This window comes from Topomyia yanbarensis, chromosome 2 (genome assembly GCF_030247195.1).
Source record: "Topomyia yanbarensis strain Yona2022 chromosome 2, ASM3024719v1, whole genome shotgun sequence".
In the NCBI taxonomy this organism is placed as follows: domain Eukaryota; kingdom Metazoa; phylum Arthropoda; class Insecta; order Diptera; family Culicidae; genus Topomyia; species Topomyia yanbarensis.
Window position 1 is genome coordinate 280,384,086 of NC_080671.1, and position 26,504 is coordinate 280,410,589.

Sequence of the window (26,504 nt, forward strand, 5' to 3'; positions counted from 1 at the left end):
CCGGAAAATAGTACATTCAGGCTAACGGTTTTTCGGGAAATGGCATTCCGGGAAATGGTATTCCGACATACAATCAGACATTTACTTTTCTATAGATAGATGGATGGATAGGTATAGCTTTTTCTTTCAAATATGCATTCACACATTTTTGAAAAATGTGTTTAGTCTCCGATCATTTACCATGAGTTACACACATCATTCATAATTGGAGACATTCTATTATACAACAGTATTAAAAAGAAAAAAAATATTATAGGTTTATCAAAAGATTTTCGAAATGATTTCGCCAAAATAGTTTCGTTTCCTACCACGTTGACTAAAATCGCGTTTCGCCCACCCTTAGTCACGAAATAGGTTTTCAATTTTAAATTTGCAATTTGTCAAATAACCCTCCCCCCCCATCCTCCCTCCTTCAATGCGATACACAATTAATGAATTGCCACTTAAAAAAAACTGTGTTACCCGAATGATATTAAAAAAATTGCTTTCTATGATAACTTCGTAGACGCACTTCCCCTATTGAAATACTAACTGTACTCACCATCGAAGTGCCAGTACTTATTGGATTCGTCGGTTGGTCCATTATATTATTGGATGACATTAATTGCGTTTCTCTATTCAAATAATCATCAGTAAAACTGAATGAATTGGAGAAATTACCTACATCAATCATTCCATTGCGCCTAGAATCGAATTTCGCATTGCGTTGTTCCGAAGACAGTCTTCGATGTTCCACGGTTATTTCATCGTCGACGTTAGTAAGATGATCCGTGTTACTCTGGTGAGTTGAACTGTTGCTTGAATAGCTATTTATACTATTATTGGTTGGTGAAAAGTCGAATTCAGCCGAATTTTCAAATGGATTCCCGGTAGTTCTATTACAAGGTCTAATCCTACCCATTAAATCTTCCAATTTTCTATGATCAATGCATTTGGCAGTGTTGTCATTTCTATCTTTACCTGCATGGCATTTTTGATAGCCCGTTTTTTCGATACAATGCATTTGAATGTTATTCTCGTTGGTATCGCTACTACTCAATCGTGCTTTGCTCTCCGAACCACTGTTAGAGTTATAACTGTCTGTTGAATTTTGTCGAGCTGACGGCTGCAGACAACGTGCATTATGTATATTTTCACTATTTGATGAAATGTTGCTCGCCGTAACAAGCTGGTTAGATGAATTCTGGCTAGTTTCCACTTGATATTGCTGAAATAAGACAGCATCAGACGAAGTACAACGTATGCCCGAAGCTTTTGTTAAATATAGCAAATTGTTCGTTGGCACTTCGCGCTCTCGAACCACTGAATCGGATTCAGAACGTGCGGTATGGTTTTGAACATCTTCCGTATCCATTATTGCATCCGTGCTCCACGCTGATTCAGATTGGGTTTCTGAATCAATACTAGTAATACGTAATTGACCAAACGAGCTCGCTAACGGATTCAAATTATGATCACCTGGTATGAGAGTTGTATGGATTAGAGGAGTTGAGAAATGTCTTTCGCTTGCTTCTATAGCTTCAGAATCTGATGCAAGAACATCCGTGCTCCATGTATCCGAAATAATTGAAATTGTTTCATCACCTTCAATCAGTTTCTTAATTTCAAATTTGCAAAATTTATCTTCGATATCCGAACGAGTTTTATTTGATATTTTCGACATCTGTGGTATAGCGAATTGCTGAACCTCTCCTCCTTCTGTTATTTGCGATGATGGAGTATCTCGCCCAGAAATGTTTGGCGTTCCTCTTCCAGATACGTTGGCTGATATCATATCCGATAAATTGTCATTATCATTTTGATCCGCTTCTTCCAACTCTAATGAGCTAGCTACTGAATGATTGCTATGAGCTTCACTAACTGCCTCTAAATTATCGGACGTGTTGCCTGACGCATCGTCATGAGGTAGTGAAAAAGATTTACGTTTATCGATGGTTAATTTTCTTGAATTATTTTGGGTACTTTTTTGCTCAATATAAGGTTGGCTTATGTCTTTATCTGAAATTTCAATAGATATGTTGTTTAGTAACTCTTCTTCGGTTAATATCTTTCCATTTTCAGTTGAAGTCAATGGGATCATAAATACAGTTTCAAAATCATTTTGATTGTTATTTTGGAGCGGATGATTGCTTATAGTTCTAGTCCTCTGCATACGCTCTCTGAGCTTGCTTTTAGATTTTTCATCGGTTTTCGGAGAAATTGAATCAGTTGAAAAATTCACATTTCCTGAAATTGATTCTGTAAAATCAGGTAACTGTTCCAACATTAGCATAATTTTTCGTCTTTCTTCTGACTTTATTTCCAAAGTATCTAGTTCAAGTGCAGTTGCAAGAAGATCAGTAATAGATGCCAGCTCATTAATGGTTGCTAGCACTACTTTATTTGTGATGTGGTGATCTATCGTTGCTCTGTATTCACAACTTCCAGAGAATTCTCCTTGCAGAAGTTGATTCATTAAATTACTAATACAATTCCTATCAAACTTTCGTAAAAAGCCCTGCAGTTGATCTTCTACGGAGTGGTAATCATTCAACGCTAATGTTTGAAGAATATGTCCAATTAACATAAGGTTATAACGAGTATTATCAGATATTGCAGCATCGATTATTCCGTATATATTGGGATTCACCATCGCTGGGCAAATGAAATTCGTAAATATCATATCAGTAAGAATTATATTGACCTCTTTTTTTGATATTTTAGCTCGCGTTAGAAAATGGTATATGGATTGTAACATCCAGCGTATCGTTGATGGCAGCAGACACCAGTTTTCGCTTAACGATTTTAAAAATCGTGATACGTGTGAGAATAACCGATCTATCATTTTTTGTTTATGACTTTGCAAGTTATCTAAGTATTCGCTGGATGCTTCTTCTCCAAAAAAATTTACATTTTCTATTGTACTTTGTGCATAAATAATTTTTTGTGGATCTATTTCTAGCTTCCATTCGTCTTGCATAAGAACAGTCATGATTGGTTCAAACAAAACAGTTTTCAAAAATAATTTTGCTGCAAATGAAGTTTCGTGGTACCTTTGAAACAACCGAGTGAACGCAGATGACCCTGCACATAGCAGTCTTCGAGGATTGTCGCTTACAACGATTTGTGTTTCAATTAGTACTTGAAGTAACTTGATTATCATCTTTGCATCTCTTGAATGAATTGCGCTTCCATACAATCCGTTCACAATGAATCCTATGACAATATCTATCTGGCTTACTGGAGTATCCCGGGACTCCGCTAATGATATACAATGCGCTAAAATATGCGGTGAATCGTGTAAAAATACTATAAAATCAGTGATGTTCGACGTATCAAGGTATTTGATAGTGTTACTTTGACGAACATCTAAGAATTGTACGTTTTCCAACTTATTCGTTTGTTGGCATGATAATGACGGTCCAAATTCTGGATTCGCTGTGATGAGATTATTTATTATTTGTCGTCGATTCGCACAAATCCAAGCAATCTACAAAATAATGTGAATTTCAAGAATATTTCACTGTCATTTGAAATACCAACCTGTAGAGTTTTGCACATATTTCGCTCATATGTTTCATGTAAGTTAAGAACGTTTGTTTGTTCATTAGCTATAAACATATATTCACGCCTCAAAGTTCTTGCTAAATTCACCACGGCCCAGAAACTTTCAACGCCTTTTGATTCCATTTCAAACTAAGTTATTGTTTGTAGCACTAAACACTGGATTCGATTCGCAGTGCTCACTTGACATTCTTCTATCGTGCACCAGGGTTACCATATTCACAGTTTTTTTTTTGTAATGCGGTTGCTTTTTTTAAATTTTTGATGACAGATTCTTGTTTACAGATGACAGGTTTCTGGAATTTTGACTAAAATTTCACAGTTTCACAGGTTTTTGAAAATTTTGTTATTTTTCACCGATTTTTTTTAAATTTAACACAGATCACAGATTTTTTTTCAGTTTTAGTCATCGCATGGATGGTAAAAAGATTGGTTTTGACTAAAGAGACTAGAATAACAAAGAGACGCAATCTTATTTCAGTGAAAACAATTCGACTAGCAACCAAGCTACGGTTTACAAGCAATACTGCAAATGTGCAAGCCTCACAAAACATGTTTGTTGTTCTTCTGTTTGTTGCTTTTAGCCAAAATAAAACTCTACTGCGACTTCTGGAATCTGAGTTTCTCGACCAGCTAAAACATGGTTTTATCTAGAATGGAATTTCGCAGCAGCAAAACCACATTAGAACAAGAACAATTGTGATTTTTTTTTATTGCAGGTGGATCCACAACAAAAAGAGGTAACGTGGTCTTGTACGTGTGTTCCTGTCTTGTGAGTTTGCAGAAATCAAAAGAGCTTTGCTTTGTTTTGCTGAATCAGAACAATAATGGAATGACTTTCATTTTAAAGGTTTGCATCATTTGATATTCGTAACCTAGGGGCAGATCACTTTAGAAATGTATAACAAATTTGCATCAAATTAGAAAAAATGCATTTAATTTCCATTTTTGCATTTGTTTAACAAACTTCCTACGCCTAGGGGCAGATCACTTGTGATGCATTTTTAAAAATCAGCGAAATTAAATGCATTTATTTCCATCAAAATAGAAATTCATAATGTATTTTGCGTTGCGTGCAATGTTTTTGTGTTGCCTGCAATGTGGTTTGCGTTGCGTGTAAGACGTCAAAACCCTACAGAAAAACTAGCCCTACATTTAATAAAACGTCGAACAAAGTGGATCAGCGTAGGACGTTTGTTAAACAAACTTTTCTGCGAGGGAGTGCCAAGCTGATGCAAAAAATGGAAATTAAATGCATTTTTTCTAATTTGATGCAAATTTGTTATACATTCTTAGAGTGATCTGACCCTAGGATCTGCCCCTAGTTCGTAACCCTCATGCTGAATTTCATTCTCCCATCAAACCATGCCATTTTCTCGTTTGCGTTTCTAAACACGATAGTATTTTAACAAACTTGGTTTGAGGATGTAACTGTTATCTTTAAAACATTTAGTAATTTTAATGGATTGGATAACAATACTTCCAAAAACACAATTGACTTATTTGACGTCTAGGATACCAACACAATTTTAATGTGTATGGACAACATACATATAACGCGATGTTTTGAATTCGCCATCTGATTTAACCTCATTTGGCAAAAATTCCACCCAATTTAACCTCAATCTCGCACTAACACAACTGCACATGGACTAGTCAATGCCACACAATGCTAACCATTTACGATTGACAACTCTCTTGTTCGTTTGGAATGACATTGACAGTTAAATTGGAATTCCAAACGAAACTCTCTCTTTGTTATTCTAGTCTCTTTAGTTTTGACCAAAACAGATTTCAATATGGCATCCCTATCGTGCACTTTTCACTAATCCCACATTAACACGGCAGATGGCTAGCTAACGGGAGGCGAGATGCCCCACCTGCCAACACTAATCGCCTCAGCCTCCTGCCCTGTCAAAAAAATTAAAGTGTTGTGTACAGGACACGACCACGGTGACATTAAAAATTCCATATTGAGAGCTGTGATGAGGAAGCCCACGCCCGCCGATGAAAAAAATACACATTCTCCATGAAATATGAAATTTCATTTTCCATTTAAATTTTCAATAATGTACTAATGAACTTAAGTAAACAATCTTAAGGTTAAGTATTTCTTGATCGATTAGTGTTTGAATAAATGAAATTATTTGATAAATTACATTGTTATACAACGTTCGCACTACCAGTTAAAACGGGTGACATTTTTCTTGTTGCTAATTGTTATAACGTGTTATAACTCTGTAGTGTAAACATTGTATTATTAAATCAATTCTGCAGCGTTTTATGTTATATAGGTGTTTTATGTGGTAATAGGACTGACATAATTATATCTTCAGTACAGCGGTTTGTTTCATAATTTAAAACAGATTTATTTTAAAATTTAAATTAGTATACCCAACCGTTCTATTTGTTGTATACTTTAAAACGCAATTAGAACTGTATTTTAAATACATAGGGTAGGACAGATACTCTGACTGGTTAAACTGGGAAAACAATTTTAAGTCCAGTAACGCTTAAGACATGGCTTAAATTTGAATCGAAAAAGAACACCCGCTTAAACTGCTGCTGGGACGGTAAGTTCTGTTTTAAAATATTCCGTTGTGTGCAGTACGAAACAAAAGTGTTTGAAATTAGAAAACAAAAAGTTCTGCTGGGAATGTGATTGTTTCCGATGCAATTACACTCAGATTTTTCACGCAGGGGATACAGGCCGTGTAAATGAAAACCGCGTAAATTTAAAAAAAAACGCGTTAATGAAAACCGCGTAAATTTCAAAATCCGCGTAAAAAAACCTGAGTGTACTCTCCTATATAAAATACTAAGCTGCTGAACAGTGCAATAACTACAGAAGCACGTTGTCAGATGCCTTACTCATAAAAAACATATAACCGAAATATGAAACATGAAAACCAATAGGCTCTTTACCCTACGCAGCTACAAAGCGTCGTAAACATGGATTAACAAGTTACAACGCACACATAAAAATAAATATATTTTTTTCAAACGCAACACTCTTAAGCAGCACACACCGTATTGAATTAAATCCAAACCACCCCACCCACCCACTTTGCAAATCATTCTGTGACACCGTGCTGGTACCCGAAAAATCCGCACACGGCCACCGCTGCCGAAAATGCATAGCGTCTACCGCTTAGTGTAGTGCCCAGACGCTGCAGCCATGATCTCACCCGTTCGACATAAGAACAAAAACTGATTCAAACGGGTACGCGTCACCTCTATTTATAAACTAACCGTATATGGTTTAGTCACTTAGGTGCGAGTGTGTGCGAATGCCAACGTTGCCGAAAATCGATAGCGCTTATTGCATCGCCCGGAGACGATGTTGCTCGTATGGGATATTGGCAACAACTGATTTAAACGGACATGCGTCGCTTCTATTTATGACTTTTCGTGTTTGATTGAGCGACTAAGCTGCCCTCTCTTGACGGCTGTGTCTGAGAAATCTGCCTCGCGAATGGTAATTTTCCCGTTTTTCGTGAACTTTTTAATTTTACCAATTTTTAAAAGTCTACTTTAATTGGGGAGCTATTAAATTATTACCAATATTTAAGTTAGGTGTTTCTGAATCGGTTGGTGTATGAATGATTAAAATCCATCTAGTAATATCGGAGTTATAAGCGTGCAAACCTTACATAGTTTGGTTACATGGGAGATAGTTTAGATTTTAGAATCACACCTAGCCCCAGATAGTGGAGTAAGACATTTTTAATGTCAAAATAAGCGGACGAACATGGTCAGGCGATTTAAAAAGTTTGAAGTTTGACTCAACTCGCATGTGCTAATTGCCACTCGGAACAAATGCTATTTGCGAATGCGATTTAAAGGCAATTTTAATACTTCGACAAATTTTCTGGCGGCTGAAATGGACTTGGTTGTTTTTCGCGTTTTTCAAACATGGCGGTTCATGTTTGGTTTAAGCTTAAAATTGTTTTTTGAACAATTGGTGTGTTTTCACTTGTACTTTGTTTGTCTAGTGCACTTCATTTAGCCAACGAATGTGGGAAATTGTGGAATCGTGTGTATGTATAGTAGAACAAGATCTCTGACCTAAAGTCTTAATGAACGTCAGATTGTGATAAGTTTTGAAGTGCAATTCCAATTTCACCATTAATTCTTCCTATAATTTGGTGGTGATTACCTAGTATACTGGTGGGTATATGTGAGTAGATAATAAATCCGAAAATAAGCATTATTTTTAATTTTCATATTAGGCAATTGAGGACGATTAAATGGCGCGTTTTGTGGGCGATTTAAGGGCGGGTTGGGCGGCAAAAAAATGACGGCGGCAAATCGCCCAAATGTTGCATTTGAAATAGCCCCCTAATTGCCAGCAAATTGCTGGCAAATTGAAGGGCAATTAGCGCATCCGAGTTGGCAAATAGCCCCCCGTTAGCCAGCAACTTGCCTTTTTTGACTGGGTGGCAACCCTATACCATCATATGGAGTTCGACAGCGACCAAGATATACGGGGCATTATAGCTATAAAGCCCCAAACAACCCGGTCAACGCTTGCTACCAGACGACTGCCTCCCGGCTGCTAGCGGGCGAAACATGGCTGGCAGACAGTCTGGTGTATGGCTGCCTCGTGGCTGCCAGACGTACACCTCAATCGATACAACCGTTTCTACCATAATTTCGCCTATCGGTTTTGTGGAAGGCATGGCTGCCAGCCGTCTGCTCTACTTCTAGCAGCCAGAGTGACCACAACCGCTAGTGAACCGGTTTTTGGTGCTTCTTCTTCTTCTTAGTTTCAATTTATTGTTTTGTTTGCCACATTTAGTTTTCGTAGAAAAAGAAAAGAAAAATATAATTGATGTTTTATTAGATGCTATTGGATTGAGTCATCTTATTGATTTGGCCCTTAAGGACCCGATACCACCAGGATAGATGACTATTAACGTTTAGGTTTGGCAAAACCAAACGTTGGACACGGTGTATTGAAGGGAATGGAATTGAAGAGACGATCTCTTAAAAGCAATCGACGTAATTCGGGTGCTTCTGGAATTAAAACATTTTAGTAGAAATGGAATGCTTACCTATGTATAAAAAAACTACTTCCAAAATCAAACTGGAAAATCTTCCAACCGGTCAATACGCAATGGTGGAGAAAAAAACAGTAACCGCGAGCACGTTCGAAGCGGGCGAATTTTACTTGTCATTTTCTAATCTGACATCCAAGTGGAAACGTCACTGAATCGAGCCTGGTAGCCGTGAGGTAGCCATGAGGCAGGCTTATTGTTCAGGCAGCCTTTCCGGAATGAGGGAAAGAATTATGATCGGCACTATACACGATATTCAAGCATTCCACACAACGTTTTGCATCTTGTGCGATGATTCAATAGCATATTATTCAGAAAATCAACATTTAGTATCTAATTACAGCTTTTAATCATTCAATTATTGGCATCACTGTTTGCTATATTCCGGTCGTCAGTAAAGCTGATAGTTTTTTTTGATTTTTTAGTGTTTTACACTCGCGATTATTTTTATTCTCGTTTTATCTGTATATCGTTTTATTCGGTAGTACGTGTGCATTGAAATTTCGAGACTTCAAGCACGATTATATCTACCGGTGTGATTCGTGAAAGTGATTGTTTTTGGTTGTGATTTTTGTTTTCACTTGACATTATCACTGCACAGACGTTACGCTCAATTTTTTCGCCAGAAGCGACATCTGCTGGTGGGTAGTTGAGTTGTCGCACGTTGCGTGCAAGTTCGCTTCCATTGACGCACGTTACCCGTTAGCGTTTTCCTACGCATATTGCATACCCGCTAGGCGTTATTTCTACATCAACAGCATGGCTTGTAAGAACTTCTCGAAAGTGGTTAATGATTCTGATCGAATCACATGTCGTGGATACTGCGGAAATTCGTTCCACATGATATGCGTCAAGATGGATTATGATGTTCGAGACGTCCTGGGAACCCACCCACGGAATCTATTCTGGATGTGCGACGGCTGTGCAGACTTATTCTCGAATGATAATTTCCGTAGAATGGCTTCGCGTTGTTGCGACATAGTGCCTGACAACAATTCTCTGAAATCTATAAAGAACGACATAGCTGATTTGAAAGATGTCGTCAAAGCTCTCTCGGTTAAAGTTGACTCAAAACCGCTATCCCCAACTATAACGCCTTGGAATCGAATTGCTGAATATAATCCAGGTTCAAACACGCCTAAGCGCAAACGGGAAGATGATTCGCTCAAAACAAAAATTCCAAATATTCGTGGATCCAAAGCTGCGTTTGAAACAATAAAAACAATTTCACCACCTGAGGAGCTGTTATGGGTTTACTTGTCAGCATTCGATCCCAGCACGACGGATGATGAAGTTTCTACCCTTGTGAAAGATTGTCTGGGGGAGAATCTGCAACCGAGAATAGTTCGTCTAGTTCCTAAGGACAAGGATCTCTCAACTTTGAGCTTCATTACTTTCAAAGTTAGCGTTAGCAAATCATACAGGGATAAGGCTCTGTCCAAAGACTCTTGGCCGGAGAACATCTACTTTCGTGAATTTGTGACCAATTCAAAAATCCAACGACCTATCATCAGGATTACGGCGGAGAAGAATCCATCTGGTGGTGAACAGTAGCGCCAAGCTGTTCCGGATAAACTCATCTGTCCAGCTTCTTGTATCCCGGCGAGCGATTTAGGTTTACCTGGCGAATCGGCGACTTCTTCTGTGTCACGTAAAGCCAAGAAGGGTATATGTCCTTCCGAAGCAATACAAGATGCTGCACGCCCTCAATGTAAATTTCACTTACAGTCTGCTGATGAACACAACTCTACCGCCGCTGTGAATCTTCAATGTCAAAAACAAAATTTGGATCCCATCGTAACGAGCTCGTCTCTTCATAGCACATTCGGCTCTACAACGATCACAGAAGGACTAAGCACTCTATGCTATGCTGGTATGACTCATCGCACCCTGGGACGCACTGCAGCTAGCACTATGGAAGCCCTAGATCCCCCTGCCAAAGTCGAGCCATTGCAGCCAGCGTTCACCAGTCGTCCCGGTCCTGTGTGCAGGAGTGGTGAAGGGGTCTTCCAAATCGATACCAACGGCAAGTACGAACCTGATTTTGTTAATGCAAGAATTGATCAGCTCCTCGCTTCCAGTCAATCGCGGCATTCAAACCTACAAATATATTACCAGAATGCCGGTGGTATGAATTCAGTAATCGAAGATTATTTGGTAGCAAGTTCGGATGAATGCTTCGACATAATCGCCCTCACAGAGACGTGGCTTAGCGATAGCACTCTGTCAGTGCAAGTATTTGGTGCCAACTACGATGTTTTCCGAACTGATCGCAGCTCACGTAACAGTCTCACGGCTACCGGCGGCGGGGTACTTGTGGCTATCCATCGTCGATTGAAAGCGCAACTGATTGACGATACTCTGTGGGGGGTCTGTGTCGAGCAGGTGTGGGTGCGAATCAAACTGGCTGGCTACGCACTTTTTCTTTGCGTGGTTTATCTTCCACCGGACCGCACTCGCGATTCGACATTGATTGATTCACATACTGAGTCACTGGAACGGATTTCCGCTCAAGCAAGCCCGGTTGATAAGATCCTGATTGTTGGTGATTTCAATTTCTCTGGATTAAAATGGCGCTCTGCTTCTGACGGATTTATGTTCGCTGATCCCGAATTGTCATTTTTTCATGCTGGTATCACCAGTTTGCTTGACTGCTACAGTCTAAATCTGCTGCGCCAAACGAATAATGTGGTGAACGAGAACAACACAATCCTTGATCTCTGTTTTTCGAGCAAATCTGACTACGCGCCAAAAGTTACCGCAGCACCGTTCCCCCTGGTAAAGACTGTTAGACATCACCCTCCCCTGCATATATTGCTTGAAGCGATTCGAGTGAAGCATGACTACAATGCTTCTGACACCGTCAGCTATAATTTTAGAAAAGCCAACTATAATAGCATTATTGACTTCCTGTTGAATATCCACTGGACTGAAATTCTCGACAATGATGATGTCAACGTTGCAGTGCAGACCTTCTCCAATGTTATGAGCTATGCTATCGATCGCTATGTACCCAAAAGAAGTGGCCTTCAATCTAAGCACCCAGCGTGGCACACTGCCGAGCTGAGACGGTTAAAAGCGACTAAAAGAGCCGCTCTGAAGAAGTACTCCAAGTTTGGGGGCTACGTGCTGCGACAACACTACGTTCATGTTAACCAAGTCTATAAAAAGACATCGAAGCGTTGCCATGCCGATTACTTGCGAAACGTGCAACGTAAGTTGAAGTCCGAACCTAAAACATTCTGGAAGCATGTAAACGAGCAAAGAAAGGAATCCGGGTTGCCTTCAACGATGAGCTATGGAGGACGTATGAGCTCTAGTTTACAGGAGATCTGCCAACTATTCTCTGAAAAGTTCGCGAGTGTTTTCTCCAACGAGAAGCTGATACCGACCCAGGCTTCACGCGCGGCTCTCAATGTACCTCAATCATACCAGTCTTTGAACTCTATCAATATCGACAATAATATGGTACAACTGGCGATTAGCAAAATGAGGGCTTCAACCTCGGCAGGCCCAGATGGTATACCAACTATTATTCTAAAAAAATGCTCTGCCGGTCTAATTGAACCTCTTTGTCATCTGTTTCAATTGTCGCTATCAACCGGAGTATTTCCTGAACTCTGGAAATCCTCCTTCATGTTTCCAGTTCACAAAAAAGGTGATAAAAAGGTAGTTGACAATTACCATGGTATTACAACGCTAAGCGCAGTTCCTAAGCTGTTTGAAATGGCTGTGTTGGAACCCATCTCCAGCCACTGCAAACAGTATATCTCCGAGACTCAGCATGGATTTATGCCGAAACGTTCAACATCTACGAATCTTCTGTCGTTCACAACATATGTTACAGATGCTATGTCGGACGGCCTTCAAACTGACGTTATCTACACGGATCTTTCAGCTGCTTTTGACAAGATAAATCACGCTATTGCAGTGGCAAAATTGGATAGACTCGGCTTTGGTACTAATATTCTCCGTTGGATGCAATCGTATCTCAGTGATCGTCGTCTAGCAGTCAAGATAGGTGATTGTGTATCCGAAGAGTTCTTTGCTTCATCTGGTATTCCGCAAGGCAGCCATCTCGGTCCATTGATTTTTCTTCTGTATTTCAACGACGTTAACTTTTGTTTAGTAGGACCACGGTTGTCTTTCGCCGACGACCTCAAGTTATACCATAGAATACGGAATACTGATGATGCAGCTTTCCTTCAACGCCAACTGGAAACCTTTGCGGAATGGTGCGGGATCAACCGAATGACCCTAAACCCAAAGAAATGTACGGTCATTACGTTCTCGAGGAAAAAAACGCCCATTCGACTCAATTACTGTCTAGCTGAATCCACAATTGACAGAGCGAATTGCGTCAAAGATCTCGGAGTTTTTCTCGATGAACAACTGACGTTTCAACAGCATATCAGCTATATTGTCGCAAAGGCATCACGCTGTTTGGGGTTCATAATGAGAATATCTAAGCACTTTTCAGATATTTACTGCTTGAAATCTCTCTACTGCTCACTCGTTCGATCAACTCTGGAATATTGTTCAGTTGTGTGGAACCCTCATTATCTCAACGGTGTCCATCGAATTGAGACAGTACAGCGCAGATTTGTTCGGTTTGCCCTTCGTCGATTGCCTTGGAGCAACCCTCACCAGCTGCCAAGTTATGAAAGCCAGGGTTTGCTTATTGGACTCGATACATTGCAAGTGCGACGGGATCTATTCCGTGCTAAGACGATTTCGGATATTTTGCAAGATCGAATTGACTGCCCCGAGCTTCTCAGTTCGATAAATATGAACGTTCGCCCTCGCGCCCTTCGCAATAATTTATTCCTCCGATTACCTCTTCGCCGGACTAACTATGGAGTAAACGGTGCCATCATTGGTTTGCAGCGGACCTTCAACAGAGTTTCATCCGAGTTCGATCTTCACATTCCACGTAGCAGATTACATGTTGACTTTTTAAATAGATTAAGAAATTATCATTAGGACCACACTGTGTCTGTTGATATTAATTAATTATAAATAAATAAATTCAATTCAAATTTAATGTTTTGATTTTCATGGCAGTGATGCTGGCTGACGTAGTCCTTGACAGGGGGCTGAATCGCCTCAATAGATGCAGGCAAGTGACGGGTGAACGAAACCCAGATTCTGCTCAGGCATGTTGGCTAATGAAATTTTGATTTCGTCCGCCATGGCTAGTAAACGGCGGGCAAACATTGTTATAGCGCAGCTCGCTTTTGGGACTTCTATAGCCGTAAGCACAAAGCCGTACTAACTGTTTTTAAACCGGACTAACTTTTAAACCGGCCTAAAATATTTGGTAAGCTTTAATCAAACGATTCTGTCATTTATATGGCTGCGTTCTGATCTGCGTTACACGTCAATGTTAAAAAACAACAAATTCAAGTTAAAGAAAATGAGTAAATTCATTCCGATATTTTCTTGCAGTAAAATAGCTTTTCTTCGTCAAATATCTCGTTCCATAGGGTTTGAGAACAATTCTGTCAACTTGTTGCCGATATATTTCTGAACATAGAACTTTAACGTGTTGGATAGTTGAAAGTTGGCCGATGATGTACAGTACTTTGTAGTGACATAATAGGCACAAAAGAAAATAAATTGATATACATGTGCATGTTTTTATTCAGTTTGAATAGGCGCTCGTCGAGTTAGAGGTGGCTGAATCATCGGTTGTAATTGGTGCCATGATAGTTATTTCTCGACAAAAATATGATTACTGGTTAAAACCCAACTGTCAAAATTCTCTTTGAAAGGAAATTCCGGACAAACCGTCGCTGGATAAACACAGTTCATAGCAGTTAATGGAAGAGAACATTTTTTGTTTACTGCCAACATCTGTGATTGGAGAGTAACGGTTTGTCCGGAATTTCCTTTCAAAGAGAATTTTGACAGTTGGCTTTTAAGCCGGAATTATATGTTTGTCGAGATTTCAAACTTTGATTAAAAAATTAGTTAAAATATTTCAATTTGAATTTAAAATGAACTGTGAGTGTCATTCTAATTGAACATGATACCTATCGACGTGGGGAGAACATTTATTTTCGTTTCAAGTGAATTTTCACAAGTTTGAAATAAAGATCAATTATCAATGAAGGCCTGCGAATTAAAATTTTACACGTTTTTCAGCGAGGTTTAAATAAAAAGTAAACAAAGATCAAACAAAAAATTAAACTTTGACAGAATGATCATTTATATTCACGAGCGTTATATTTATTTTTTTGCGCTGTGGCAGCCAGAATATAAATATATTTCTATAATGCATCAATGCAAATTGGAACGATTTTATTTGCTAACAAAATTTCTATGATTTTATGAATAAAATAATAAGTACATTAAAACATAAATGAGAGTTTAAAAGATCCTAGCAATATATTTTTTCCAACACCCCTGTAACTATTTGTGGCAAACTAACTTATGATCATTACAACCTGGGAGGGAGAAACAGACTCAATAAATGTGAATGTCATAGCCAGCCAGAACGAAACTGTCACTCCGAGCCACAAAAAAGTGTTCATCGAGGAAATGAGAGTATTGTTATCATATGCTTGCTTGAAAATGTTTCCGAACGATGAATTTCCTTGATTTTTTGTCTAGATTGGGTGTAGCAGTAAATATCATTAAAGTTTTTTTGTGATTTTAATGCCATTTTGAAATTAGCCAGATAGATTTTTCGGTAATCCGTGCTGCCACAATCAAATAAATTGTATTTCTATGTATTCAATGATGAATAAGAATTTAGATGCGTTCAAAAGTTTCGAGCATCGTTTTAAGACAATATTGCGATCTTGCTATAATGTAAAATAAACGCTAATTTTATATGAAATTTCAAATAATATTTACATTTTAAGCTCAATGAACTACGCCTAAAATATATTTTATGCTTGTTATAAAACCAGTTATGGAAATGTGACGACGCTGTAAATGTTCTCTACTCCAAGAAATGGGAATATGGAATCAAAAAATATGCTGTGACGTGCAAGTTTTTTGGTAATTCAAAAATACTTTTTGGTTTAAAATAATTTATATCATCTTTCTATTTAAAACATGTCATAAAAGCTATTTTCATATCTATAGTAAAGACAAGTAATAATGGTGTAAATCGTGCGAAGAAAGTTTTAAAAATTTGTGACTGATTTAACAATTTTAGAATGAGTGACACCTTGCTAGTCAGATTTGATGGTTCTCCAGTTTAAAGTTTCTTTTGAGAGTATACTGCGAAAATGAAAATCATCAACGGCTTAGATGCATGCTAATAAATATAAACAAAGTTTCGAAAAAAAATTAGCAAGTTACTTCGACGTGAAGTTTGACATCGACATAATATTTTTAATGTTCGGGTGCTCATGCAGCTTAATCTGATGATCAGAATCATGAAAAAATTCCATTTCTATTAGTTAAAATCTTACACTTCGAAAGTTATTTGCAAAATAACCTTGGCTAAATTTGACAGTTCGACGGTTAAAATTGTTTGATGATGTAAAAAGAAAGGTGGAAACAGTTTTCTGTACTTTATTTAGGATGGCAATATTTTTCAGTAGTAAATAAAGGGGAAATATAAAAACGAAAACATGTTATATCAAACGTTTTGTCGTTTATTTCATTATATGGATATTTACGTTCCAAGGCTGCAGCCGTACCTATATATATATATATATATATATATATATATATATATATATATATATATATATATATATATATATATATATATATATATATATATATATATATATATATATATATATATATATATATATATATATATATATATATATATATATATATATATATATATATATATATATATATATATATATATATATATATATATATATATATATATATATATATATATCTACCTATCAAATACCTATGCATTGGTCAACATTTCACAAATCAGATAAACATGCCTCTACCGGCGAGTTTCCTTATTCAAGGATTCTGTTAGTTAAATTTTTATAAAATTAAATTTTATTTTTCAGATTGAATTTAATGTTGTATCGGTTTTTAATATTCAGTTTAAGCAATTTTTTAGGAAACCGTGGTAGAATGAAGGAGAAGAACGGCACAAAAATCCTATTTTAAAAGTATAAGATTAGACACATTGTTCCGAAATTTGTCCCATTTCACTCGAGTACTGGAAGCAAACTGTCGGCTGACTTTATCTTCAAATCAATGTGAAGCACCCGGGAAAAAAACTTTCACTGATTTTATACTGTCCCAAGATCCTTTCCATCACACGATTGAAGTCATGTGCCGGTAACACGCTTGCATCAATGACACGCAAAAAGAAATTTGCTCATTTATGCGTCGCCCACCTTGATTGATTTTGGCTGTCGAAAGTTTTCTTGCTTCTTGACAAGTGCTATTATTTACACTTCGTGCGTAGTGTCTGTTTCTCCCTCCCAGATTACAACAACTGACAGAATCTTATACCTGTTTAATTATTTTTATAGAGTCAATTAATATTTTAATATGACGTATTCCATATTCATGTCGTATTCTTTTCTGATTCGAGGTTCAAGCAATGTTTTGGAATAATGTACCGGTTGTTCAGAACTATAGATGCATATGCCAAAAATCGAAATAAATATATTGATCACCGTTGTGCTCACAATAAATTTCAAAATATTTTGTGTTCAGATGTTTTATGTGATTTTATTCTTATTGGAACATTGCACATATTTAAAATCAATTATTTACTCTTAACTTAGAGTATTTGTGGAGCTAATTTCTAAGCTGTTAACCACGAGTGTAGGAAAATTCATAAAATATTGCATTTTACGATCTATATCCAATTGTCATTTGTTTGGATCTATCCCCTAAAACAATACTTTTCTTCCGTTATTTACTTTTTTTGATGTGTGATACAATAGATATATGGGCAATCATTCGTGAAAATATGTTCTCGATTTATATTAACGAATTAAATGGTCCCACTTATTCTCTTAGCGATAATCAAAAAGAAAAGAATCAAAACAATTCCTTTTGTAGTTCTGCTTCTAATTCACAAAAACAACTTTGATCTGAATTGATTAAATTGATCTCAATTTATCCAAACGTGCTCTACTGTAACCCTTTGATGTGCAATTGGAATCAAGCGTGTAGAGAGAAGGAAAGAACGAGGAAATAAAAAAATGCGGGTAGATAAACACGGTAAAAAAACTTTACCCATTTTAAGTATTCAAATTGCCCATTTTCAGAAGTTATTCGAGCTGTCAAAAAATGGGTATTTTTTTGCTTCTAACAATGGGTGCTTTTTATTCATTTCACAACTACTCGATGAGATAATGTCATATCCATACTGATCTTAATAATGAGTGAAAAGTCATTAAGAATTATTTTAAGCGAGTTTACCTGCAAACTAAGGTTCGTAGCGGAACCTGCAAATTACCGGCCTGCATCTGAGTACATGGCGGAAACGGAACATTTCGGCAATGCTCGTAAAAACGGCTGTTTAAACTACTGAGGATGTTGCAAATATGCGCAAGTTTGGAATTTTTAGAGCAGTCAACAGATCCAGCCACCAAAAATATATCCAGTTGACAGTTTTATTTTGTTAAGTAGTTAAGGAGACAATAATGTGAAATGAATGTTATTTTATGTTTTTTTAATTCAGAAATAATTCTATTGACAGTATTTTTCATTCTGGCGCGATTTTCATGAATGGATATTTTTCACGCGTTTTGTTGTAACAGTTCTGCGAAAAATAAAAGGTAAAGCATACCCAAGTTAACGTACAAGAGCTGTATTCATTTATGGATACGAACTCTTTACCCACTTAATGGGTTATTCCACTTTTATTGAAAATGCGTAGTTTTCGACGCATTGATTGGTATTTTATTTTATTAGTGTAGTTCGACAGTGCTTGTCTTTCCTACCTGATAAACTGGCTTATTTATTGCCATCTTTATTGCGAGCAAAGGGAGTCATATTTATCCAGAAGAAAGCCGAAGAGAGGATTGAAAATAACGAAATGTGTGCAGGAGAAGCATGACAAATTTTTGCATATTTTTGTCTTCTTCCGGTAACATGATGCTGCCATTTGCATTGTTGCGTTCTGATCAGCAATACACGGCTATGTTAAAAAACTGTACAATAAAGTTAATTTAAAATTCACTGTTAATGCCATTTAATAGTCTGATTATTTCGAGAATGTTTTTATTGCTCAATAAAATGGTGAATGGACATCTTGTTGAATGGGATTTATAAGTATTGTATCAAATAAAATAATTTTTTCGAGCAATTTCATCACAAGATGGTGGCTCTGCAGCATTTTCACCTCATGCGCGTTTTTTGGAAGGGGTCCATGGTCGGAAATCTATCTCCCGTGATTTTTTACCTAGCGCCAAAAACAAAAGTTTTTCTGATTCCTTATGTCAATAGCGATGTACGTAGGATTTCTTCGATATTTTGATTTTAAGCGAAATGGCGCAGTTTTGAGTGATAAAACGTAGAAAATGTCATAAAAATCTACACAAAATCGTCAATCAATAAAAAGGTAAACAATAAAAAATTTAATCCTGCATACGTGACTGGAGAAATCAATTTTGAATATACTGTGAAAATTTCAAAGCGACCAAAAATCATTTGTTCGAGTTACATTTCCGGCCAGTGGTTTCGAGAAAAACGCGGGTAAGGTTTGCAGTACACATGGGTTATACATAAGAAGCGTTGCGGCAAAATTGAAAATTTCTCGACAAACGTATGATTACGGCGTGAAAGCCAACTGTCAAAATTCTCTTTGAAAGGAAATTCCGGACAAACCGTTACTGGCTGAATACAGTTCACATCAGTTAATGAAAGAGAAAACTTTTCTCTTACGTTTACTACCAACGTTTGTGCTTGGTGAGTAACGGTCTGTCCAGAATTTCCTCTCAAAGTGAATTTTGACAGTTGGCTTATACGCCGCAATCATATGTTTGTCGAGATTTGTATATTTTTGAATTGTTTTCGTTCTCCATGTTTTGGGATATCATTTTTTACATCCTAAAGCACATTTTAGACTAATAAATAGAAAATCGATTGTTTTAAAATCTTACAGTGGAGTAACCGCTTAAACAATTTATTATTTAAGATCCATAATTGACTAAAACGTTATTTTGCTAATAATGGTGCATACTATCGAGAACGTTATAGAGTTGTATTGTTAGGCGCTAGCCACTCCAAGGGCTTGAAGAGCTTCTCTAACATTACACTTAGTAGTCAGTTCAGCCAAATCTGACTGTTCCAAATTAAATCAAAAGCTTTTAGAAAAAGAGTGGAAGCTTACAGTTCTGCAACACATGAAAAATGCCATAAAAATTATTTATTTCCTTCAGATAATTATGTCGTCCAAGGAATGGAAATCTGAAATTTTAGCCTGGTGGGGCTTATTATACCATTCTACCCAACTAGTCTACTAATCATGCATATAGAATTTGGCAGACCTACTTTGCTAAAAATGAAGTAATTCAAATTATCAGCACGACTACCCAATCAAGCCTGAAATACCAAAAGTCCAGTAATTTTAATTAATAAAAATTATAATTAGTTATTTCCTATAGTCTGCCATCTGTCTGATAATGACAATTATAAATTTACAAATTGAACCTGATACTGGATGCAGACAAAATTTCTTGGACCAATCGTTCTGAATTTTGCACAGTTCTTCTTCTTCTTCGCATCATTGCCCAGGCAACTACAAGAGCTTTTTGCAAACTGCTAAATATTATTACTTTACAATAACATGTTAATCGTTGTTTTAGCAATAATCGGACTTTGGTTTCAAAGTACTACGAAAAAATCGAAAATCGACCAAAAAATAAAAGCTCCCTTAATTACTTGTGAAATGCTGTGAAAAACAACTGTGCAAATGTCTCAACGTTTGTCCAGTACATTTTGAGTTATGGTGTATACCGCAAAACAAGATTTCGATGTGGCGCCTGACTGAAAAGACAAAGAATCTTTGCATCGAAAAAAAAATAAATTATCCAATTTTTTGCCGATAATACCTTACACAACCTCCCTTAAGTTCCGACACGATTTAAGCGATTTTTCCGTATTCAACTTTTTGCGTAATTTTGCCAAGTTATCTGTCTAGTCTCAGCTTTCACAGCTCTTTCGTACCCTGTGCATATCTGTTCTATCATAAAGAATTAAACGAAAATTTGTACTACAGCGGAAATGCACATCGTTCAAGATATGCTAGAAAATTACAATACAAACCAGCTCCGATAACATTTAAATAACGATCAAAATGATAATATTTGTAACAGTTTGCCGTCATATTTAAAAGTGTTACTTAGGCCATATGGCATGGCTTCATTTACAATTTTTTATTCAATCTTAGTTTTGAACTCTTTCGAAAGCAGTAAAAATATAAATAAACTTCCACTTGCTTATGGTGTTCTTTGAGAGAAGATGCAACTAGAAAAGGGAACAAATTGTGATTATATATTCTTTTCCTCATGTTAAAATAACTAAAAAAATGTGAGCAAATTAAACTTCACTCATTTTGATAACCATAGGTAAACTAACGAACGAAAATAATTTTCATCTCTGAATCCAATTATAAAATTTCGTTCGACAGTTTGTTTCAATATGATTCGACTTCTGCTAACCTACAATATAACTCTTCGATGTGGCATTTTGAAATGAGCGTGTAGCACTTTCTAGATATAGGACGATAAAGAATATTTAAAAAAATGCATTTAAAATTCGATTACACCTGTTTTTCGTACGGGATAAAACTTGCTTACTTGCCCTCATATGATTTTTGTGCAACATGGGCCATAATATTGCACATAAAGTTCGAAAAGTTGATTCAAATTATTGAGATGTATGCAAGAGGAACATGGCGGCCTCTTACACTGTTTTCATTTGGCTTCAGGATGCAGCCATTTCTGTAATGACAGGTACTAACGTCTTAGGTTTGACTAAACTCGGGCCTAAAATCAAAGATAGTACCGTGTGGCGGTACCAACTAGATTCAAGCTTACCGCTACTAGAGCGTTTTTTCATTACATCATATCTAACAAAAACGTCAAACGGAAAAAATCGCGTGCAAAAATTTCCTTGCAACTTTCAAATTTATTTAACAATTAAAGCACACAGAAAGCTATTAATTCTACTATCGCTTCTGCATTTACTCATTGCAGGATCGTATAAGCATATTACATGTTTTTCGCGAAGATAATAGGGAGATAATTGATAACTATCATTTTATTACATTAAAATTTTTGCCTATCACTTTTGCTATTATGCTCTTTTAAATGTGGTCTTGGCAACACAGTTTGTAGATGGAACATTTTACTGTGACGTGTAGAGAGACGGGCTTGTAGTTGTGATATATTTCATGTGCTGTATTGCAACCGAGAGTGTAGACATGAGGTTTGGCATTGGAAAAACATACTAACTACAGTCGACTTGGAGAAACATCACAACACAAAACATCACATCTACAAAATATTAGCAAAGCCTTGGTATACTATATGTGACATTTTGACTTAAGATTAAATTAATATAAAGAGTTATCATTTTTCTCTATTATTTGTGGACGATAAAGAGTCAATGCTTAGCTTTTATTTGGCATAATAAACTCAGTTTGTTTACATTTGTTAGATATTACGTTTTGAATAAACGGTATAGACTCGTCGACGGTTGACACTTAGTCGGTTTCGCGATTTTTTCGGAACTTGTCTTTTCTCGGGATATAGTTTTTTTTTCAAATTTTTGTTATTTTTTCACGGCTTGGTTTGATCGCGGGTGAAATGACTTTATAAGAAAATCGGAATATACGGTTTTCTATTGGAGGTGGACAGCAGTGAATTTCGGTAGCGTTTCCTCCTATTCTCGGTAAAGAGGATTGTAGTGCAAGTGATTTACGGCTCAAGCGAAATCTCCACAATCAAAAATGTCTAAAAAAGAAAAGTTGCTGTTGTGCAACATAGTGATTTCGAGCATACACGCAGGAAAATTTAACCCATTTAAAGCCAAAAAATGTGTTATTGAATCCAATATTTTTTTGTTTAGCACTTTAACCAACAAAATTGTTATGAAAATATTTTTTTATTTTTTTTAAAAACGTTTTTAGTTTCAATAATTTTCTTTTAGTTTCAATAAAAAAAAATTAGAAAAGAACAATAAATTGTTTCGTTGATGCAATAAATAAATTTTATTTAATTCAATAAATAAATTTATTGTTTCCCGACCAATAATTTTATTTATTTAATTTAATTCAAATTATTATTGAACCTACAAATCTTTTTTCTGCGTGTAGTATACTATCTTCACAAAATGGTAGCAGCGGATATTGATAGTAGAGCCAAGCTTATTCAGATGCGAAGAAGTTTCATTGCGGATTGCGTGTTGAAAAAAAGTAGTCGGTAATCACTTGCTAGTTCACGGAGTGCTGCAAACTAAATTGTATCCACAGTTTATTGCATTCGTTTGTCATTTGCTTTGCTCTCAAATATTCACCTTCAGGCATTGAATTTATGGCTCATATAAGTAAATGCGTCCGGATAATTTGCTACTGCGACAATAAAAACTCACATTTTCACACAAAAAGTTATTGGAACTCACATAACTTCTCCGAATAAATACAACGTCTTATTTCACTGGATAAATAAAACCGCCGGAGAATGAGCGAATGAGTATCACGGTATCCTTTTAGCGCTCGCTGCTTTGTTGTCGCTATTCCAAAACACGATAAAACAAGTCTATTGTACTTCTACGCCGCTTTTCTTTTAAATTAAGTGTATATGCGTCAAGCATTTGTTGATTTCCACGAAATTAAAATATTATCACCTTCTCCAGTGAGACGGAAAAAATCAAACAAATTTTATCCGGAAAATTATTCTCACTCTATTTGTGGAGATGGAGAATTTAGCAAATCAACTTATTATTGAAATTTTAGTTGATCCGACTTCCGGTTCAGGAGTTACAGGTTGAAGAGTACGGTCACACAGCAAATTCCCGTGTAAACTGGTAACACCATGATGTCCGAATGATGTAGTACATATTCAAATAGGTTCAACATTACTTGGATTTGCGGGTCTAGATCACTTATAACCAATCAGAGTAGCTTTGACCACATTGGTCACCTATGACGGTTCTTGAAGCCCCCGGGGACCTCGCCAAGTTCCTAAGCTAATATCACCCCTAATTTCTAGCACACTCTTAACCGATCTTTTCAAACTTGTTTTCAAATTGAATACATAATACTTCCATTGACTGCCATTGAATTTCATTGAGCCCTGAATTTTGTTTCCGGAGTTACAGCTTGGTTATTCCGGTTACATAGGAATTTATCATATAAACTGGTACAATCGTAATACCTCATAGTTTAAAAATCTATTAAAATGTACATCAAAATCGCATGACCTAGATTCTTGAATATATTGTCCACTATCGATAATTCCGGAAGTTCCGGGCTCCGAACCTGATTTCACTAACCTATTCTGAAATGGAAGGCATAATATGAAGTTGGCTGTTGCTCCCCCCCATCTACCCTCTCACACCCCTCCCCATTTCTCTTACCACTCCCTCCTCTCGTTTTGACCAACCTCACACCCGCATTCCCTTCACCCACCCATATACCAAATATGTTAGGTTGTTCACAACGCATCCTCCCTTACCACTAATTGTGCCCTACTCCCCCACCAACCCGCATTTCAAAATATGTTAAAGTGAAGACAACATTGAACTCGCACTGATTAAGATAATTATTATATTTTACATCAGGTTCGTGGTAGTCGTGCACTCATATATACTTACCAAGTGTAATAAAAATATAGTAGACATTTCCTCAATGTTATACTGAACGTAACCAGCTATTAAATCATAGTTTTGATAAATGATAAATAGTATTTCTGTATTTCTACCTTTCTGAATTATTTCATTTCTGTTATTATATTTTTGTACTTTTGTATTTGCCTATTTTTTAATTTTGGATCTTCAAAATTTAATTTTTTAAATTGTGAATGTTTGAACTTTCAAATTATTGAATTTTTGAATCTTTGAAATTCCTAAATTTTAAAATTCATCAATTTTTAAAATATTTAATTTTTGATTCTAGCTTTTTGAATTCCTAAATATTTTAATTTATAAATTTTTGAATATCTGAATATTTCATATTTTCGCTTCTTGATTTTTTTATTTATTGATCCTTTGAATCTTTGCATTTATGAATTTATGCATTTTTGTATTTTTGTATTGTTATATTTTCGTGTTCTTGTATTTGTGAATTTTTGTATTATTGCAGCGTTAAATTTTTGATTTTTGAATTCATGAATGGTTGAAAAATCGAATTTTTGAAATTTGTAGTGCGCGAATTTTGAATTCCTTGAATTTTTAAATTCATGAATTTCCGCGTTTTTTAATTTTTTGTGCTTTTGAATTCTTGAATATTTTTATTTTTAAATTTGAATATTTTGTTTTTTTTTCGCATTTTGATCTTTTGAGTTATTGAATTTTTGAATTTTGGTTTTCTTTGTTTGTTTGTAGTGACGTAATAGGTAAGTTTAAACAGGATGGGTATTGGTTAGGTCACGAAGCGCTAATATAATTGTCAGAAATTTTCCGAATGAAAATTAAAGTAATAGGACAGAACGGGAATGTAAACTTAATAGAGGGAAATTACGAACAAAATGGAATTTTGAGCGTTTTTTATACAGGTGCAGTTACCCAGAATCATTATGATAGCATTTTGATAAACGACTCTGACCAAAATAATACTGAAAACAACGGTCGGATAGTGGCGTAGTAAGAAAATTTTACGGGGGGGGGGGGGGGGGTATTTGAATTTTTTTATATATATGAAAAAATGTTCAAAAACATTCTGAGCAGGAAAAAAATGTTCAAAAACCAACAACTCAGGGAACGGGTTTGGGTAATCAAGGTAGGAAAGCTAGCTGTTGGTATAGAATAAATGCTCTTTCCCTACGAAGACAATCTGGGCGGCAAACTTCAGACTGTCTAATTTACTGAGCCCTTCAGTTCCCTTGTGCCATTTAATACCACATCCTCGTTGAGCTTCCGACTGGTTCGCGAACTACTCGGTCTAGTCATCAACGATAGATCTAGTCTACTCCAACGAAAAGTTCCCCGGCGAGCGAAGTTCGAGCCAACTAGCCAGGTGCTGCGGTCAATTCGGCGATTCCGGTAGAGTAGGGCATCTGGTTTGCTGGAGCCCCGGCGCGACTGGTGGTGTATCGTCGCGGTCTACGCGGTCTCGTTCCCGGCGGTGAATCTGACTGTAAGCTGACAGAGAGGTCCCAGACGAAAGAAGTTCTCCCGATACCGATTCTTATTTGGTTTCAGTACCAAAACTTCTTGAGCCCTTTGACTCCGTAACCGGTGCCATTTAGCACCGCAACTCCTTTAAGCCATTTAGTTCTCTTCTTGGGCCATTTAGCACTACTTCCTTGATGGTCCATTCAGTCCTCGACTTGTTCGTGAACAACTCGGTCTAGTCCCCGACGATGGACCTGGCCTACTCCGACAGAGAATTCCCCGGCGAGAGAAATTCTCCCGAGCTCGAGCTAATCAGCTAGGTGCCGAGGTCAGTTCGGCGATTCTGGTGAAGCAGGGTATCCGATGCACTGGTGCGCCGATGACCCGCGATTAGTGGTGTCTCGTCGCTGTCTACTCAGTCTAGTCCCCAACGGTGAATCTAGCTTACGCTAACGGAGTGTTCCCTGGCGAAAACAGTTTTCCCAATATCGATTCTTCTTTGGTTTTCGCTATTTTTCTATCGGAACAACCGGTGGGGTGCAGTGGTCGATCTGGCGAATCCGCATGGAGCGTGACGTCCGCTATCAATATGTTATCTTCAATTTGTTAGGAAACAAGATTTGAAATTTCAATATGCACTCGGAAAATATATTTTTCTTCGCG

General features: G+C 36.8%; 1 protein-coding gene across 2 annotated transcripts; it reads right to left on the reverse strand.

Annotated features, from left to right (window-relative positions):
- Positions 1 to 406: 406 nt before the first annotated feature.
- Positions 407 to 3,949, reverse strand: LOC131678573 (receptor-mediated endocytosis protein 6 homolog). 2 transcript variants are annotated; one of them, XM_058958794.1, is made up of 3 exons: positions 3,523 to 3,949; positions 3,337 to 3,469; positions 407 to 3,258 (listed from the first exon to the last, which is right to left on the reverse strand). In XM_058958794.1, the coding sequence occupies exons 1-3, from the start codon at positions 3,667 to 3,669 to the stop codon at positions 473 to 475; spliced, it is 3,066 nt and encodes a 1,021-aa protein (XP_058814777.1). In that variant the 5' UTR covers positions 3,670 to 3,949; the 3' UTR covers positions 407 to 472. The 2 variants fall into 2 exon arrangements, with proteins under 2 accessions (XP_058814777.1, XP_058814776.1); XM_058958793.1 differs by having other exon boundaries at positions 409 to 3,469.
- Between the last annotated feature and the right edge of the window lie 22,555 nt (positions 3,950 to 26,504).

Coding starts and splice junctions, on each gene's coding strand:
- LOC131678573 (XM_058958793.1), bottom strand. CDS start 3,669: ATGGAATCAAAAGGCGTTGAAAGTTTCTGGGCCGTGGTGAATTTAGCA. Junction 3,470..3,522: donor ATATGTGCAAAACTCTACAG/GTTGGTATTTCA, acceptor ATTATTTTGTAG/ATTGCTTGGATTTGTGCGAA.